The 17,784-nt window shown below is 56.8% G+C and overlaps 3 protein-coding genes across 3 annotated transcripts in view; 1 reads left to right on the forward strand and 2 right to left on the reverse strand.

Moving 5' to 3' along the window:
• Positions 1-1,880: 1,880 nt before the first annotated feature.
• Positions 1,881-3,324, reverse strand: LOC306956146 (CD48 antigen-like; the record flags this gene model as incomplete). Its single annotated transcript, XM_079547560.1, has 4 exons — positions 1,881-1,969; positions 2,179-2,436; positions 2,508-2,819; positions 3,240-3,324. 4 exons carry the CDS (start codon positions 3,322-3,324, stop codon positions 1,881-1,883), a joined length of 744 nt encoding a protein of 247 aa, XP_079403686.1.
• Positions 3,325-4,825: 1,501 nt separating this feature from the next.
• Positions 4,826-11,657, reverse strand: LOC306956147 (natural killer cell receptor 2B4-like; the record flags this gene model as incomplete). The annotated part of the gene is made up of 8 exons (XM_079547561.1): positions 4,826-4,999; positions 5,135-5,200; positions 5,307-5,372; positions 5,492-5,580; positions 5,894-6,010; positions 6,338-6,595; positions 10,178-10,498; positions 11,579-11,657. The coding sequence occupies 8 exons, from the start codon at positions 11,655-11,657 to the stop codon at positions 4,826-4,828; spliced, it is 1,170 nt and encodes a 389-aa protein (XP_079403687.1).
• A 3,114-nt stretch (positions 11,658-14,771) lies between these two features.
• KIRREL1 (kirre like nephrin family adhesion molecule 1) overlaps positions 14,772-17,784 on the forward strand; it is a gene marked incomplete at both ends in the record, with an annotated part of 19,893 nt that continues 16,880 nt past the window's right edge. Inside the window, 2 exons of the mRNA XM_079547562.1 lie at positions 14,772-14,826; positions 14,941-15,276. Coding sequence (XP_079403688.1) covers positions 14,772-14,826; positions 14,941-15,276 — 391 coding nt within the window. The remainder of the gene's footprint in view (positions 14,827-14,940; positions 15,277-17,784) is intronic.

Below are 17,784 nucleotides of genomic sequence, written 5' to 3' on the forward strand. Positions count from 1 at the left end.
ACACGGATGGGACACTGGTGAGACATGGATGGGACTTGCATGAGGCATGGATGGAGCAGGGACAACGCTCAATACACACTGAGGCTGGAAAAACTCTGCCTACACGTTCCATTGCTGGAAAGGGGTGAGAAGATCTTGGTTGTTTTTGTGTTTTTAGTGGAATGAATTATTCATCTCTGCCGCTGCTCAGCGCCGCTGCTTTACAATGGAAGAAGGGTTTTTTCCTATTACTCTTTTCAAGTTTTTGTTACTTTTTCTCTCTTGTTTTGCGGAAGAAAGCGGAGGCAGCAGCATGAAGCACAAATTCCTCTGTTTGTTTTAAAACAGACCACATTTAGGTGTCAGGATGAAATAAAAGCTGCAATTTATGCCTCCCACCATTTTCCAGAGGAGCCAGGCTCTGAGCGCTCCATGACTTTTGTCACCAATAAATTATTTCTGATGCTAAAAGCAAAGCTATGCCCAAACCCACATCGGACCAACCCGTGTCCTGCAGGGTTGTCCTTGCTCAGAGAGCATCTGGCTGAGCACCAGGCAGGGCAAGCTGATGCCTCCAGGCTGGAAAAGCATGTGAGGCATTGGGAAATATCACAGAGGGGAATTTCTGCACAAACTCACATTGGTGCTGGAAGCATCGGGCTGTACCACACCAGGAATTACCCTGGGCCTCCCAATTAAACATGAGCTGGAATGACTCCTGCTTGTTCCTGGTTCTCAGATGAGCCACCAAGGTCCCCCGGGAGGTGGTGCTTAGGGATGGTTCTGGGAAGTGGCCCAGGGACTGCTGTGGAATGGCTCCTGTCCACAATGAGGGCAGTGGGGATAAAAACAACTCCCCGTCACCCCCAGTCCCCGACATCAAACCACAGCCCAGAGGAAAGGAACAAGAGAAAGGAACGGTGAGCAGGAGGGACAAAACGCGTGCACCAAAAACGTGAGAGCTACAGTGAAAAAGAAACCTCCCAGTGAAAAAGAAGCCTCCCAGGGGGGCCCCAGGGGCCGGTTTTGGACCCTGAGATGCCCCAAGGCCATGGGGAGTCCCCAGGAAGGGCTCAGCTCTCCCTGGATGTCCTATGGTTGAGGAATGGACTGGTTTTGAGCAGTTAACCATCAATTTATTGATTTGTTTTGCTGGTGTTCTCAAAGCATCGTTGCGAAAGACAGTCCCTGTGGCTGTCATGGTTTTTTATTGATATTCCATATCATAACATCCTGCAGTGAACTGTCAGAGCTGGGAGGGCTGTGTTTCCTGGTTCCTGAGAGCTGAAAGCCACAAATCCTATCAGCTCTGGTCATTCCCATGTAGTTTCCAGGAGGGAGGATGTGACATAAACAAGGACTTCCTTCTGACTGTGCCGCCATCCCACAGCATGGTCAGAAGCCCATGTCCCTCTCCCATTTGTTTATTACCCTTGATTCCGTTTATACTGTATCATCTCACATTCCTTTGCCAGTTCTCATACGTTAGTTTCTCTTTATCTCAATCAAACACCCACCCCATCATGGAACAAGAGATTCCAGTGTGGCCCAATGGCACCCAATGTGGGGCACAACGATTAGGATATCACTGCTGAACACCTATGGTGCAATGACAGTTTCGGCAGATATTTAAGGGAGGAAGGCTGCAGCTGTCTGGAACCCCTCCCAGCTCTAACAGTTGTCATGATATGGAATACCCATGAAAAACCATTCACGGTTGCATAGCAAAGGTTGAGATGTTGGCACAGCACGTGGGTCACTGGACTGCGTGTCCTGGGTGCTGGTTGTGATGGATTCCTGGAGAACTGCAGTCTCTCAATGGTCAGAGTGCTGCATCCACACTGGTCCCGCAGCAGGAATGTGACAGTGGAAGGAGGATAGACATCAACTGTGATGCATCATTATGGCAGAGTGAGCAGAAGAAGGAGGAGACATCTCAGGGACACCAGCACGCTGGTCTTGGTGGAGGTAGTGGCAGCAGAGGACTCAGCTGGAGGTAGAGGGAGAAATGGGGCAGCAAGTTGGACCACCATAGGGCTCACAGCCCCACTTCTCCATCAGCCCAGGGGCTCCTCCACCTCCAACCCAGGGGAAAAGGGGCACCTCCCAGAGACCACCTCCAGCCTCACAGTGACCCCATATCACTGCTGCTGGGCGCTCCTTGAGCCAATGCTCTCTCTCACCTGTCCCACTCAGTACCTTCCCAGGAGCAAGGATGCCTGTGGATCAGCCTAGAGCTGTTGGAGGAGACGGGATTCTTGGCTACACAGGTGTAGACTTCCATCAAGGGGCTGAAGGCGAGGAACAGCTCACTGCCGTTATTTGATGCAATCCTCTTGGGAGGCAACCACTCGTAAGTGACATCCGTCAGCCCCACTGAGCAATTCACGGTGACTCTGCAGCTCTCCGGGTTGCTCTCATCCACCACGAAATTTATGGTGGGTTTGGGGACCGCGTCTGCAGGAGACGGGGAGATGTCACAGCCACTCCATTCCCTGCAGGTTGCTAGGACCACCCCTCCAACTCACCATACACCTGCAGTTGGATGCTTTCAGGGTGCTCTTTGCCCGCACCATCCTCCATATACACCCAGTAGGTGTTGCTGTCGGTTTTCTTCAGGTGGTCTATCCTCAGGGTGTTGTTGGAGAAGAGTTTCAGGCGTCCCTTGTAAGGGCCATTGGGGTAGCGGACCTCTTCCCCACTCTCATGGATGGCAATTTTCAGGTTCTTGCCAAAACGCCACTCAACTTTCTGGAAGGAGCCCTGGGTTCTGGGGATGAGGTAGGCCACTCCCCCGCTAAGCCCTTTCACGTGTGTCTGGTCCTGCTGCGCCCATGCTGCTGGGAGAGCACAGAGCTGGTCTACTGGGGCAGCTGGGACAGAAAGTCATAGCCCCCACCTCTTCCACTCCTTTACAGGCTCGAAACATCCTGATATTCAATTTCCCTTTTCCCTCTGCTCATTCCCCTCCCAGCTCACTCGCTTCCAGCATGATGGGACAGGGGGGTGTCCCATGGGGAGCGATCAGACTGCAGGATAACCCAGCAGATCACATCTGGGGCACAAAATGGGGACAGGAGGAGTAAAAGGAGAGCATGGGGTGGGGATGCGAGCCCCACACATCCTTCCTGCACACCACCATCGCCATCCCCACCAGCATGTTCCTCACCAGCACGTTCTGCAGCACCACGGCCCCAATTAACGTGGGCCCAACCTACGCGGCCCCCGCTCAGCATCGCCCCGGAGGAACCCAGACGTACCTTTCACGAAGAAAACAAGAAGCTGCCCCGTGAGCACCACTGCCGCCTTCATTCCATGTTGGTGTCCAAAATCCATACCGAGCATCTCAAACAACCCCCCCCCACCAGCACCCCCCAGCTGCAGGTCTGACTTACAGAAACGTTTTCACAGAGAATTGGTGATAGCCCCACCCGAGCACTGAAACCAAAACCCAAAAGCTGCCCTTTTTAGTTTATGCTGACTGCAGAGCGCATGCGTGTTGTACTTCCTCAAGTTCTCCATCTCACAAGGAGGGAACCCTCTGTGGGGACTAACGAATGAGTTTTTTAGCTCATTATCTTTCTGCACTGTTTGAAGCAGTTGGTCCTCACTCAGACCCCACTGACGATGAGCACCAGCACCTTCAGCCTTTTTCCAAGGTAATGACTGATTCTGTTTGTGGGGGCAATGGGACAAGGACGCGTGGCAGAGCTGCAGAGCTCTGAGCTGCTGATTTCCAACTCCAGCTCATATCCATCAGGGAGAAGAGCCAGTGCCTGCAGGAGAGGTTTCTCACCTCCCTATCCCTCCTGCAAAATGAGGCAGCAGCCTCAGCCCCTTCTGTGTGTTCTGCCCTGGATTTCCACCCATGCCAGCACGGCACTGTGCCCCGACCCCATTCAGAGGTCCACCTCCTGCCATCGAAACAGCAGTGAGTCGGTACTGACAGCACAGGAGAAGACTTTGCTCGCCCGGAAGTACGAAGAAGCCCAAATCCCACGTGGCTTTGCGTTCGTTTGCATTTTGCCTTCCCCTACGTTAGGGCCAGAAGTACTTTGCTCCCTCCCACCTGGATGCCTCGAGGTGCGGATGATGGCACCAAGCAGCAGCACGGCTCTGCCTGAGCCCCAGTGAGCAGCGCCCACCCCCCGAATTTCGTGTTGTGACAGCAGCCCCCCAACCCCCCCTCCCACCCCCCCACCTCTCTACCATAGCAGCCTCTTAGCACGCTCCCCATTAACGATCCCAATTAACGCTCCTTTCGCAGGGAGCAGACACAAAGGTATTTTGATGCGGGGGACTCAGACAGAAGGAAGCGGGCGGCGCCGTCGGGAGTGAGCTCCCATCAAAGAGACACGTTTAATTTTAATCCCAAATAAAAGCCTTGATCTCGCCTTTGGTGCGATTTTTTGAAGCCAGAGTCCCCTTTCTCTCCCCCCTCCCCTCTTCCCGGAGCCTCTCGTGCCGTCGGAGGGCGTCGGAGGAAGGAAGGACCGTTGGGTGCAGGGCTGAACCCCCAGCAGCAGTCAGGATAGGGGGTGGTTGTGGTGTTAGCAAAACCCAAGTCCAGATGTTTCCCATCCCCAATGAGTCCCCGAGCTGCAGAAGGGGGGGGGGGGGGGGGAATCCAAGTGCCTGCAGGGCTCAGGAGTTTTGGAGGTCCGTGGGAGATGTGGATGAGCTCTGAGATGAGGGGTAATGTCTCAAAGGTGCCGTCACCTGCAGGTAAGTGGGTGAGGGTCAGTACAACAGAAGCGTTTGCAGCCCTTCCTTGTGCGTGGTGTGAGGCTTCTGTCGGTCACCAAAAATCACCCAGAAAGTCACCCAAATTCCAGCACCAAGAAGCTCAAGAGCGTGGTATTTGGAGAGGAGATGTGAAGGGCTCGTCTGTCCGCTGCCCTGTGCCTGTTACCTCCATGTAGGCAGTGGAAACCAAAGCTCGGTCCAACTTCTTCCTCTTGAAGGAGGGGGACTGCAAAGCAGAGCGTGGATCTACCCTTAGGGATGGGGTAGGGGGCTGCTGCCCCACCAGAGGCCCTAAGAGCAGCTCCAGAGCTCAGGGGCTGTGAGCTCCCATAAGTGTCCTCAGCACTGATGAGGATTTGAGCTTCTCTGCTTCTGCAAAGGGGCCATAGCCGTAGCACAGAACACTCACCTTCATGCTGTGCTGAACAGTGGAGTAAATGGTGCAGCTTTCGGGCTTTTGAGGGCTTCTGGGCCTCTACCAGTGGGGAGCAGAGGAAATATGGAGTGAAAAGCAAATTATGGACAAAAACCCTACACCAGCTCACAGCTCCCCTGGGATGGATCCCAGCACAGGGTCCCACCTGTCCTTTGGGGTTGACCACAGCGTAGACGGTGTTTCCCACCATGTGAGCCTCACTGTTCCCATTCTGCAGGAGAAAACAGCCCCAAACTGGTTAAAAGGACGCAGTCCAGGCTGACAGCAGCTATCCTGGAACCATGTGCTGCCCAGGGCTCAGCGTGGGGGGGGGGGAAACCCAACACTCACAGGCTCTCGACCGGTTTGGAGTTTGCCCACCTCCTCATAGAGAGTCAGCGATGGCTCTGTGTGTTCTGGGGGAGCTGAGGGGGTCGGAGCTGGGGAAGAGAAGTTAGAGCTCACAATCCCACACATCCCAGCAAAGCGAAGCAGGGGAGGAAGGCGCCCCTCGGCCGTGGGCTAAGGGGCTGCTTCTCCAGCTCAGAATAGAGCAAATGTTGACCAAAATCCAAACAGTGCCCCAGACACCATGAGATGGACTTTCCTGTGCCAGCAGCAGCTTTGGGATGGAAATAGTCCCCAAGAGCAGGGTAGAACCAGGGGCTGGTGGCAGCACGGGGGGGACGCAGGGGCACAAGGGGTGTCAGGAGGAGATGCGCAGCCAAATCCCCACTCCAAGTGGATCCAAACCTGCAGGGCGGTCCTTCCTCCTCCTCCTCCAGCACCAGTAGGTGGTGGAGCCAGCAATGCAGACAGCCAGCACCAGCAACACGGTCACTGCCCACCACGGGATGGCACCAAACAGCCCTGGGAAGGAATGAACGGAACGGGTGACATGAAAGCAGAGGGAGGACATTTGAAGATGACTCTATGACTCTACGATTTCCAAAGCACAGCTCCCATCATGGCCGCTGCATGGGGAAGAGACTTGCCCAGGGAAACCACAACATCCATTTGCATGCAGTTTCCAGCAGTAATGTTTCCCTTTTCACTAGAAGGGCACATTTTCTCCCTGGTAGCAGCAAAGCAGCTTGGGAGGAGGGGGGAGGGAAGGGGTTGGGGGGAAGATGAAGGCCCTGAATTTGCTGCGATGCAACCCAAAACCTGGCTTTGGTGGAGCAGAGGACAGATCACCTGTCTGGCTGCAGGCTGTGGCCGTGTCGATGCTGGCCGTGCTCCAGCTGGCCGGGTTGCTCACATTGCAGACATAGAGCCCAGGCTGCACATCCTTGGGCACTTCCAGCACGCTCTGGTTGCCCAGTGGCTCCCTGTCACGGGACCAGCTGTAGGACATGGCGGTGGCCTCAGGCACAGTGCAGGACAGCTGGAAGCTGCACCGTCCCTGCTCCTGCTGCAGCACGCGTGTCTCCAGGTGTGGGCTGCCCACAGGCTCTGCAGGGACAGAGAGGTTAGAGGGGATGGGGAGGGAGGAGGGCTGGAGGTCCAGGCACTCACCCCACACTGACACGTCGAAGCACTTGGTCAAAACAAACCCATCTGACTTTTCGATCTCTGCAGAATAGTTGCCATTGTCTGCTTGGGTGACAGCACTGATCTGCAGGGAGAAGGGCTCCCGGTGGAAGATGGCTCTCCGAGAAAAGGAACTGTTTGCAGGTTCAACTTTATCCTTCAAAACCGTCAGGATGCGCTGCCGGGGTTCTGCCCTCAGTTCCACTTTCCAAATAACAGCTGTCCACTCCATTGACAGTGGTTCTTCCAGCAGCAGCTGCAGATCCTTACCAGTGAGCACTGCTGTGTCCCTGCACCCTTCAGCTCCTGTGGAAGGCATGAGGTGAGCACAGTGTTCCCATGCAGACAGACAGTCTGGGATGGGGACCCCTGTGCTGCACCCCGTGTGCTGCTGCTCCATCCTCTCTGGGCAGCACTTCTTGGTGCAGATGGCCTGCACTCTGGCCACATATTGCAGCCACCCGTCCAACATCCCCTCTGCCCTGCTCAGAGAGCAGGCAGTTTCAGGCCATACAGGAAGTGTCCACTTCTTCTTCATGCCCCATCTTCCTCCTCGCTGCTGCAGCCTGAATCTGACCCAAAGGACCCTTCCCTCCCAGAGAAGCTCTGCTCTGCTTTCCCCCTTCGCAAAGCAGCCACGGATGTCCGGGGCTCTGGCAGAGGCGAGATAAAAAGCCCTTGAAGCAAATACGAGCCAGCAGTCAGCAGGGCCTGGTGTGCACCACTTCCTCCATCTGCATGTTTGGGACAACATGGGTCGCAGCAACAGCCCAAAAGCAGTGCGTGCCTGGCCACCACAGCCCCAGCAAGCAGCGAAAGAGGTGTGAGGTGTGAGAGGTGGTGTTAACCACATTTGGGGGCTTGCATGCAGCTATTCTGAGCCCCTGCTCGCTGCAGGCTGTGCTGCACAGCTTCCAGCCAGCTGCACCCCACCTTGTGCAGCCCCCGGGGATGCTTTGCACAGAGGTGGTGGTGGGGTTGGGGCTGGGAGGAGAGCAGGGGAGGAGGTGATGGGCAGTTGAAAGGGAGAGGTTGGAATGGAATGGGAGCTCTGGAGGTGTGCGCAGAGTCTGGGGGTGTCAGGGGGTTTCTCGCAGCACCGCCCTGCTGCCCTGCAGCACTGTCCCTGGGACTGGGGAGAAGAAACTCAGGCCCAACCGTCTCCAAGGATTATTGCAGTCAGAAGGTCTGTGTTGCTGTGTGAGGGCTGGGGATGGCTCTACCTGGGCTGGGCGGGGCTGGGAGCAGAGCAAAGCCAACCCCCCCCAATCCATGCTCCATCTCCTAGGGTACCCCAAGCCCCTGTGAGCGCTCTGCCCACCCCACCGTCCTGCATAGCACGGCCCCAACCCCCAACCAACTCCCCCCCACCCCGTGCCCCCTCCTCACCTTGCCCGCTGCTTGCCACCCCCAGCACGATGCACAGCAGCGTCTCCAGTGCATGCAATGCAACCCCGTGCTGCCGCATCTCCGAACCGTGTGAGCGAGCTGCCTGCAGCTGGAGACGGCGCTGGGAGACGGCGCCCAGCCATCAGCAACTTCCTCCCTCACACCCCCATGGGCGCGTGCTGCTGTGCAACACCCTCTGCGTCACCACCTCCCCTCGGCCCCCCACGCCGTCCCCACGTCACCCAGGGGGAGGATGGAGCCATCCACGGCTCTGTGACCACAGGGGATCGATGCTCCTGCAGGGCTCGGTGGCTGTGCGTCTCCAAGGAAGCTCATTCTAAAGGCCCAAGGAGGTTCTCTGGGGCTTTTGCTTTCTTTTTGCGCCTCTGTTGTGGGAGGACTGGGTGTTACAACACGAGAGCACCACAACTGCAGCTCAGAGAGCGCCGAGCTGGCTCTGGCCACCTGAAACCCCTTATGGCATGAAGTGGGAGCTCTTTGGGGGGTTTTGTCTCATGCACTTCCCCGTGTTTTGCTGCACTTCCCACTCAGCACCATGCAGTGCAGCCGCCTAGCAGTGCTGGGGGAGAATAGCTGCCATCAAGTGGTGCTGAATGCAGAGGACGCTGTTGCAAAGGACAGAAGTTCTCCCTGCTGTGGGTGTTACTTCACTCGGGTCGTTAAGAAGGAGTTGTTGTGAGAAAAGATGAGGTTTATTTTTTAAGAGAAAGACACTTATGAAAAGACAGTGTGCTGCTCTTGTGGGGCTTTAGTGTGCTCTGGGGTCATGGGAAGGGGGAACAAGCAAAGGCTAGGGCTGAGCTTCTCTTTGTCCATGGAAAAAAAAAGCCATTCCCTTCCTATCAGCTGCATGTAACAAGCATTTCTCCGTTAATATGACCCTAAAGTCTGTGAGACTTCAAGAGGGGATTTGGTGTAGATGTCCTTTAGTTGTCTCTACCAACTCAACTGCTTCTACCAGTCTATGGTTCCTGAGGAGATGCAGCTCGTGCACTCATTCTCTCACTCCCTCCCAATAATTTCTGGACTGTTTGGACGATGGAAAGAGAATTTCATAACAAGGCAGAGGCACGGGGATGAAGAGCTCAGCGAGGTGTCCTCAGTGTCCTGCTGCTTCACTGCTCGGTGCCTCCATTTCTTCACCAGCAAACGATGCAGCTGCAGCTTCCCCAGTGGCAGGAGGAGCAGAGTTTGGGGCTTTGGGAGAGCAGTTACTATGGGTTTGGCTGACATACAGAGGATGGGGATAAAATACTGTAGTACTGGCCAAAATATCTGAGGCATGGCGATAATGCCACCAACACCATCAACATCCTGGTGCTGGCTGATCCCCTGCTTTGCACCGACAGATCCCCGCTCCAAGCGGTGATGAACATTCAGAGCCATCCTTCCACCAAATCAAGAACCAGTAGGCGATGCAGCTAGCAATGCAGACAGCCAGCAGCAGCAACACGGTCACTGCACAGAACGGGATGGCACCAAACAGCCCTGAGAAGGAATGAGGGCAGAAGGGATGGGTGATGAGGGGCAGAGGGAGGACATTTCCAAAGCACAGCTCCCATCATGGCCGGTGCATGGGGAAGAGACTTGCCCAGGGAAACCACAATGTCCATTTGCATGCAGTTTCCAGTAGTGATGTTTCCCTTTTCAGTAGAAGGGCACATTTTCTCCCTGGCAGTACCATACAAGCTTATGGGGAGGGGAAGATGGGGGCCCTGAATATGCTGCGATTCAGCCCAAAACCTGGCTTTGGTGGAGCAGAGGACAGATCACCTGTCTGGCTGCAGGCTGTGGCCGTGTCGATGCTGGCTGTGCTCCAGCTGGCCGGGTTGCTCACATTGCAGACATAGAGCCCAGGCTGCACATCCTTGGGCACTTCCAGCACGCTCTGGTTGCCCAGTGGCTCCCTGTCACGGGACCAGCTGTAGGACACGGCGGTGGCCTCAGGCACAGTGCAGGACAGCTGGAAGCTGCACCGTCCCTGCTCCTGCTGCAGCACGCGTGTCTCCAGGTGTGGGCTGCCCACAGGCTCTGCAGGGACAGAGAGGTTAGAGGGGATGGGGAGGGAGGAGGGCAGGAGGTCCAGGCACTCACCCCACACTGACACGTCGAAGCACTTGGTCAAAACAAACCCATCTGACTTTTCGATCACTGCAGAATAGTTGCCATTGTCTGCTTGGGTGACAGCACTGATCTGCAGGGAGAAGGGCTCCCGGTGGAAGATGGCTCTCCGAGAAAGAGAACTGTTTGCAGGTTCAACTTTATCCTTCAAAACCGTCAGGATGCGCTGCCGGTGTTCTGCCCCCAGTTCCACTTTCCAAATAACAGCTGTCCACTCCATTGACAGTGGTTCTTCCAGCAGCAGCTGCAGATCCGTACCAGTGAGCACTGCTGTGTCCCTGCACCCTTCAGCTCCTGTGGAAGGCATGAGGTGAGCACAGTGTCCCCATGCAGACAGACAGTCTGGGATGGGGACTCCTGTGCTGCACCCCGTGTGCTGCTGCTCCATCCTCTCTGGGCAGCACTTCTTGGTGCAGATGGCCTGCACTCTGGCCACATATTGCAGCCACCCGTCCAACATCCCCTCTGCCCTGCTCAGAGAGCAGGCAGTTTCAGGCCATACAGGAAGTGTCCACTTCTTCTTCATGCCCCATCTTCCTCCTCGCTGCTGCAGCCTGAATCTGACCCAAAGGACCCTTCCCTCCCAGAGAAGCTCTGCTCTGCTTTCCCCCTTCGCAAAGCAGCCACGGATGTCCGGGGCTCTGGCAGAGGCGAGATAAAAAGCCCTTGAAGCAAATACGAACCAGCAGTCAGCAGGGCCTGGTGTGCACCACTTCCTCCATCTGCATGTCTGGGACAACATGGGTCACAGCAGCAGCCCAAAAGCAGTGCGTGCCTGGCCACCACAGCCCCAGCAAGCAGCGAAAGAGGTGTGAGGTGTGAGAGGTGGTGTTAACCACATTTGGGGGCTTGCATGCAGCTATTCTGAGCCCCTGCTCGCTGCAGGCTGTGCTGCACAGCTTCCAGCCAGCTGCACCCCACCTTGTGCAGCCCCGGGGATGCTTTGCACAGAGGTGGTGGTGGGGTTGGGGCTGGGAGGAGAGCAGGGGAGGAGGTGATGGGCAGTTGAAAGGGAGAGGTTGGAATGGAATGGGAGCTCTGGAGGTGTGCGCAGAGTCTGGGGGTGTCAGGGGGTTTCTCGCAGCACCGCCCTGCTGCCCTGCAGCACTGTCCTGGGACTGGGGAGAAGAAACTCAGGCCCAACCGTCTCCAAGGATTATTGCAGTCAGAAGGTCTGTGTTGCTGTGTGAGGGCTGGGGATGGCTCTACCTGGGCTGGGCGGGGCTGGGAGCAGAGCAAAGCCAACCCCCCCCAATCCATGCTCCATCTCCTAGGGTACCCCGAGCCCCTGTGAGCGCTCTGCCCACCCACCGTCCTGCATAGCACGGGCCCCAACCCCAACCAACTCCCCCCCACCCCGTGCCCCCTCCTCACCTTGCCCGCTGCCTGCCACCCCCAGCACGATGCACAGCAGCGTCTCCAGTGCATGCAATGCAACCCCGTGCTGCCGCATCTCCGAACCGTGTGAGCGAGCTGCCTGCAGCTGGAGACGGCGCTGGGAGACGGCGCCCAGCCATCAGCAACTTCCTCCCTCACACCCCCATGGGCGCGTGCTGCTGTGCAACACCCTCTGCGTCACCACCTCCCCTCGGCCCCCCACGCCGTCCCCACGTCACCAGGGGGAGGATGGAGCCATCCACGGCTCTGTGACCACAGGGGATCGATGCTCCTGCAGGGCTCGCTGGCTGTGCGTCTCCAAGGAAGCTCATTCTAAAGGCCCAAGGAGGTTCTCTGGGGCTTTTGCTTTCTTTTTGCGCCTCTGTTGTGGGAGGACTGGGTGTTACAACACGAGAGCACCACAACTGCAGCTCAGAGAGCGCCGAGCTGGCTCTGGCCACCTGAAACCCCTTATGGCATGAAGTGGGAGCTCTTTGGGGGGTTTTGTCTCATGCACTTCCCCGTGTTTTGCTGCACTTCCCACTCAGCACCATGCAGTGCAGCCGCCTAGCAGTGCTGGGGGAGAATAGCTGCCATCAAGTGGTGCTGAATGCAGAGGACGCTGTTGCAAAGGACAGAAGTTCTCCCTGCTGTGGGTGTTACTTCACTCGGGTCGTTAAGAAGGAGTTGTTGTGAGAAAAGATGAGGTTTATTTGTAAGAGAAAGACACTTATGAAAAGACAGTGTGCTGCTCTTGTGGGGCTTTAGTGTGCTCTGGGGTCATGGGAAGGGGGAACAAGCAAAGGCTAGGGCTGAGCTTCTCTTTGTCCATGGAAAAAAAAAGCCATTCCCTTCCTATCAGCTGCATGTAACAAGCATTTCTCCGGGAAAAAAAAATAGCCCCGAAGTGGGTGTATTGGCAATCGCTCCTTCTCACCAGCCCGGGGCGCTGGAGGATGTGGGAGGTGTGGGAGGAACTGAGAGCTGCTTCCCAAATCGAGGGAACCAGAGCGCTGTGAGTGTGATGCTGAGCAGTGCGGTGACCTCAGCAGCACCAGCGCTGCATCCTCCCTCCATCCCGACTGCGTGGGGAAGCTCAGCCCATCGCTGTGCATCGTTGGAGGTCTCTTCTCGTTGCTCCGTAACTCCAGATCTGCTGTGTCCAGACAAACTGAGCATGCAGTGATGTGTCGGGCCTTTACTGAGCTCCGTAGATCCATCAGTAAATCAGCAGCGCTGGGAGATACCGATGAGATGAGGGCAGCTTTATTCCACTCTCGGCTTTTCTTCCTACCTGAGATTTCAAGGCTGCCCCAAGCACTGCAGGCAGAGCCTCACGCAGCCCTACCAGCTCACCCCAGCAGTCCCCTATGGGTTTGGTGCACATTGCTGGTGACACAGAGCCGAACACAAGGAGGATCCTGTTGCACACAGCCTTTCCTCTATGGGAGCACTGCATTAAGGGACAGACAGGCAGCTCCTGAGCAAACCCTTGGGAAAACTACATGTAAGCATCCCCAGCTCAGCTCCATCTCCCCAGCAGTGAGAAGATCCCCACATCCCTAACACAGACAATGCATGAAGTCCTCCTTCCTCCTCCTCCACCGCACCCCCTCCAGTGCCTCCACACCCCTATAGGACCCCAACAACTGAAACGATGCAGCAATCAGCATCAACCCCCTCTGCTCCACTTCTCCTTTCGGTGGGATGCAGCACAACCATGCTTATCATTCAGTGTTAATTGCCGGGCACTCATTAGCTGCCACCGGGCCGATCCCTGCGTGTTCCTGCAGTGACGTGGAACCCGGACCCCAATCTTCCCCTTCCCCCCCTCTTTCCCCCCCCCCGGCTCGAAGGCAGAGGAGCAAAAACTAATTAAGGCTACAAAGGAAACTCGGCGCTCGGCAAGGTTGAAAACCTCCATTCCAGAGCAGGGGCTGAGCCGCTTAATTAGCGCTTTTGTCTGCGGCCGAATTCAACATGTAGGGAACGATTTACATCAAGGGGACGCTCCCTTTGCTGTCGGAGCTCCTCGCAGCCTGCCCGGGGAGAGCTGAGCTGTAAGAAGGAGAACGAAGGAGGGGGGAAAAAGGGACGGGAATGAAAGGGAAGCGTTCGGCACGTCTCACGGACCGCGTTGAGGAGGAAGGGAAGATGCTGCATGCTCGAAGCACCGCATTGCAGAGGAGAAGGTGTTTTCATTCAGTGCATCATCCGTGGATTCTCATCCCCCCTCCAGCGAAATGTGGCCCCTGAGATGTGCAGGGGGCTCGAGGGGGGGGTGGATGGGACGGGTTTACGTGAAGGCGGCGCCGCTCGTGTGGTCACGGAGAGGATGGATACACGCGGCCAATGCCACCCCCGATGGGACAGTGTGTGGGGTGGGAGCAGGACGAAGCCGCCCCGCATCGGGCCGTTATCTGCCCTTAACCCCCGCCCGTGCGCAGCCTCATCCCGCAGCATCCCACCCCCCTCTCCTCTGCCAACGAAATGGGGGAAGAAGGAGCGATTTCAGCCCCAGCGCTTTCGCGGCCCCGCGCGGCTCCGCCCGGGAGGTGGCAGCACGGGATCGCGTTCAGTGTCACCCGGCCGGGCACCCCCTTGCACCCTTTGGTGCTGTGGATGAATCCCAAATTCGTGGTGATGGCACGAGTTTCATTTCCGAGCGGGTCAGGGGCGACAGAAGGCTCGGGAGGTGAATGGGGTGGATGTTGGAGTTTGTGTGCATAGGGGAGCAAAACAGTTCTGTGCAATGCCTCTGAGCCCAAATGTAACTCATTCGTGCCGTGGGGCACAGCACTGATATCCCTTTTCCAGGTGGATTTGATGGGATGGGGCTGGGATACTCTGGGCTCCCTATGACCACTCCCAACCCATGAGCACCATCACCCCTGGGTTCCTAGCATCTCTACAGTTTGATGGGCTCAGCATGGCACAACACGTCATCCTTCCCCCCACCAACCGTCCCCCCTGGGCAGGCCCCAGTCCTGGCACATCCTCACAGAGCAGCTGTCATTTCCGCACTGATGCCCATCCCACTGCCCCCCATCACCACTTCCTCACCCAAAAGCTCACCCACGTCCTTCCCTGAACACACTGAGCAATTCGCCTCCTCCTTCCCCAGTCCTGGCTGCAGCACCACCCCGCTCAGCCCCACGGATTGGGGGTCTGCAGGAAGGGACCCCCAGGCATGGTCAGAGTTGGGGCTGTACTGTTCAGCTGCGTGCTGCTGGCGATGGCTGCGGGTAAGGGTGCTGCCTTTGGGGAGCTTTGAGGGATGGATGGAGGCATTGCTTTCACCGCTGGGGCAAGGGGGGGGCAGAGGATGTCACCAGCACATGTCACCCTGTCCCTCGCAGGTCTGCAGTGCTGCCATGCCCTCAAGGTACTGAGAGGGATGCGGGGAAAGCCGCTGTCCTTCCCGGCGTTGCGCCCCTTGGCTGAGGACATCGTGAGGATCATCTGGATTTCTGAAACCCACAGCACGCACATCGCCGAAGCCAAGCCTGGGGTGAAGGAATTTGCAGTGGATTTCCTGCCTGACTTCCAAGGCCGGCTACGAATCCATCCCCAGTTGCTGTCGCTGGAGATCACGGAGCTGCGCAGCACAGATGCAGGCCAGTACTCTGCAGGGGTAGACATCGCCTCCAAACCCAGCAGCCCCAGGAAGTTTACCTACCGTGTGTTGGTTCTCGGTGAGTGCCAGTGCCCCTGGGGGAGACGTGCTGATGGATCCCCACTGCACGAACCCCCTGACCCCAGCCCGCTGGCCCTGCAGCTTCCTCTGGGAGGTGTGCAGAAATCCCATTCCCTTTGTGGTGATATCACCACACTGCACCCAATGCATCCAAACCCGCTAACACCCAAATCCTAGGGGGGGGGGCAAGGGATGGATGGATGCATTTTCCCCCTGCAGAGCACTCCCATGCTGACCCCATGTCCCTCACACACAGATGACCCCCCTGCGACAACTGACAGTGACACAGGAGGACACAGCAGGAGCACAGCCTGGACCAGGAATGAGCTCTGAGCCACATGCTGGGGAGGGGACCACGCCAGGCCTGGGCAAGGGGCAGCTCCTGGATGCTGGGGGGTCTCCGGGGCCATGTGGGGCACAGGGTGGGTACTGCACACTCAGGGGTTATCTGGTGGCTGCTGTGTTTGGCCCACTGGTGGTGTTACTGGTGGCTGTGCACGTGGTGACCAGGCGTTGAGACTGGGGGATGAGTAGGACCCACACTGGGCTCCAGAGGGACAAGAGCGAGGTCTAAACCCACCCAGCACAACTCCACTGTTCTCCCAGGATCGCCAGATTTACCCAGACAGGAAAAGCCACATTCACCCCAGTGATGCCCTATAAGGGCATAAGATGCATTTCATCATCTCTTGCACAAGCCCCAAACCCAGTGACACTGCTTCCTCCCAGCGGCCACACAAACCCCACTGCGTCCCAGCACTCCCAGTCTGGGATCTCCTCCTTTATGGGGTCAGCATCGGATTCGTACCCGCAGCCCCGAATTCGGTGCGAGGTAACAATTCAGCATCTCATCCAACCTTCCACAGTTTACAAGAAGTGAATTATTTACCGGTGACCCCAACTAAAACGCCACGCGGCATGAATTATGGACGGGCAGATCTGTCAAAAAGTTCTCATAAATAAGTGATCCGGTGCCATCTTCGTGTTCCCAGAAAATTACTCATTCAATCTCCTGTCTAAACGCTCTCCTGGGTAACCTCCTCACGCCTGCTCTGCTGCTTTATGAATTGGGAGTGGGAAGGTAAAGGGCAATGGGGAGGGAGAGGCCCCTGGGACCCCCCCCTACATCCATGTCATGTTTAGAGCCCGTGGTGTAGGGTGGGGGAAACCGCAGGGGTCACTTCTTGGGGACCTGGGGATCACAGAGCAGCACGGATCCTGCCCTTCCTTATGCATCTCTTCCACTTATTGGGGTCATATCCCCTCCAGCACTGCCAAAGGGCCCTCCAGATCCACGAGCAGAGCCTCACCACCACTCCACAGCAACGCCCTGGCGCAGAGGAAAAGCCCTAAGGCACATCCCATGTTCCCCAACACCCACCCACCCTCCTCCCCCCCCCCCCCCCCGCGTTTGCGTTAATAATTGAATGCCAGTCTGGGGGACGATGATTTATTTAAAGGAAACAGCGTGTTAACAAGAACACAATCTGATCCCCTGCCACAGACGTCTGCTTTATTAGCACCTCTGTCCGAGAGCAGCGCCCCGGAGGCAAACAAACAAACGTGGCAAATAAAACCCTCGTTTGGAGACACGCTCAGGAAATTACCATGTAAAAGGAGGGGGGGGGAACCAAAAAAAAACCTACACAAATACACAAAAATAGAGGATGGAGGCACTGCTCCCATGGTGCTCACATCTGGGGTGGAGCATTTGAGGCGAGGAACGTGCAGGGCTGGGAATGGGGCAGCCTCCCCCCAACAGGGTGATGATGCTGGAGGTGCATTTTGGCCAACTCAACGGATATTTGGGGCAAACCGTGGATATTTTGACCAAATCAATGAATGCTTTAGCCGTATCATGGATATTTTGGCCGAACCCTGGACATTTTGGCCAGAACCCCGGTGTTTTGGCCCCATCCCCAGCATGCTGGCCAAACCCATAGCACCTTCCCCCCACCCCCCGCCCCAGCCTCCAAGCTCTTCTCTTCCTGGCACTGGGGAAGCCGTTGCTGCGCCGTTGGCTGGTGGGGAAACGGAGGCACCGAGCAGCAAAGCGGCCGAATCCCGAGGACGCCCCGCTGAGCTCTTTATCCCCGTGCCTCTTCCCGGTTGTGAAATTCTCTTTCCATCAGCCAAGCAGTCCAGAAGTTATTGGCAGAGAGCGGGAGCACGAGCTCATGAGCTGCATCTCCTCGGGAAAGCGGCTACCGCAGCTCTCTGCAAATCACCGAGCGGGAGGCAGCGGGCGAGCAGCACCCACCGTGCCCCCTCCCTCCCCCCCAGGGGCCGTTAATTACCGTGGAATAGGGGTCACAGCGGCGGGAGCACGAGCAAAGAGCTCCCACGTAATTGCTTTACAAGAAATAATAATCACAAAGAGAGCGACCGCCGCTCTGCACACTCGGCAGCCCGGTGTGGCTGCGGAGGAAAATCCACCTCCTTTCCCCGCCGAGGTGCTTTGCAGAGCTCGCAAATTATTCCTCCAACCCGGCGAACAGAAAGCAAA

The sequence above is a fragment of the Tetrao urogallus genome, assembly GCF_951394365.1.
Source record: "Tetrao urogallus genome assembly, chromosome: 28".
NCBI classification, from domain to species: Eukaryota; Metazoa; Chordata; class Aves; order Galliformes; family Phasianidae; genus Tetrao; species Tetrao urogallus.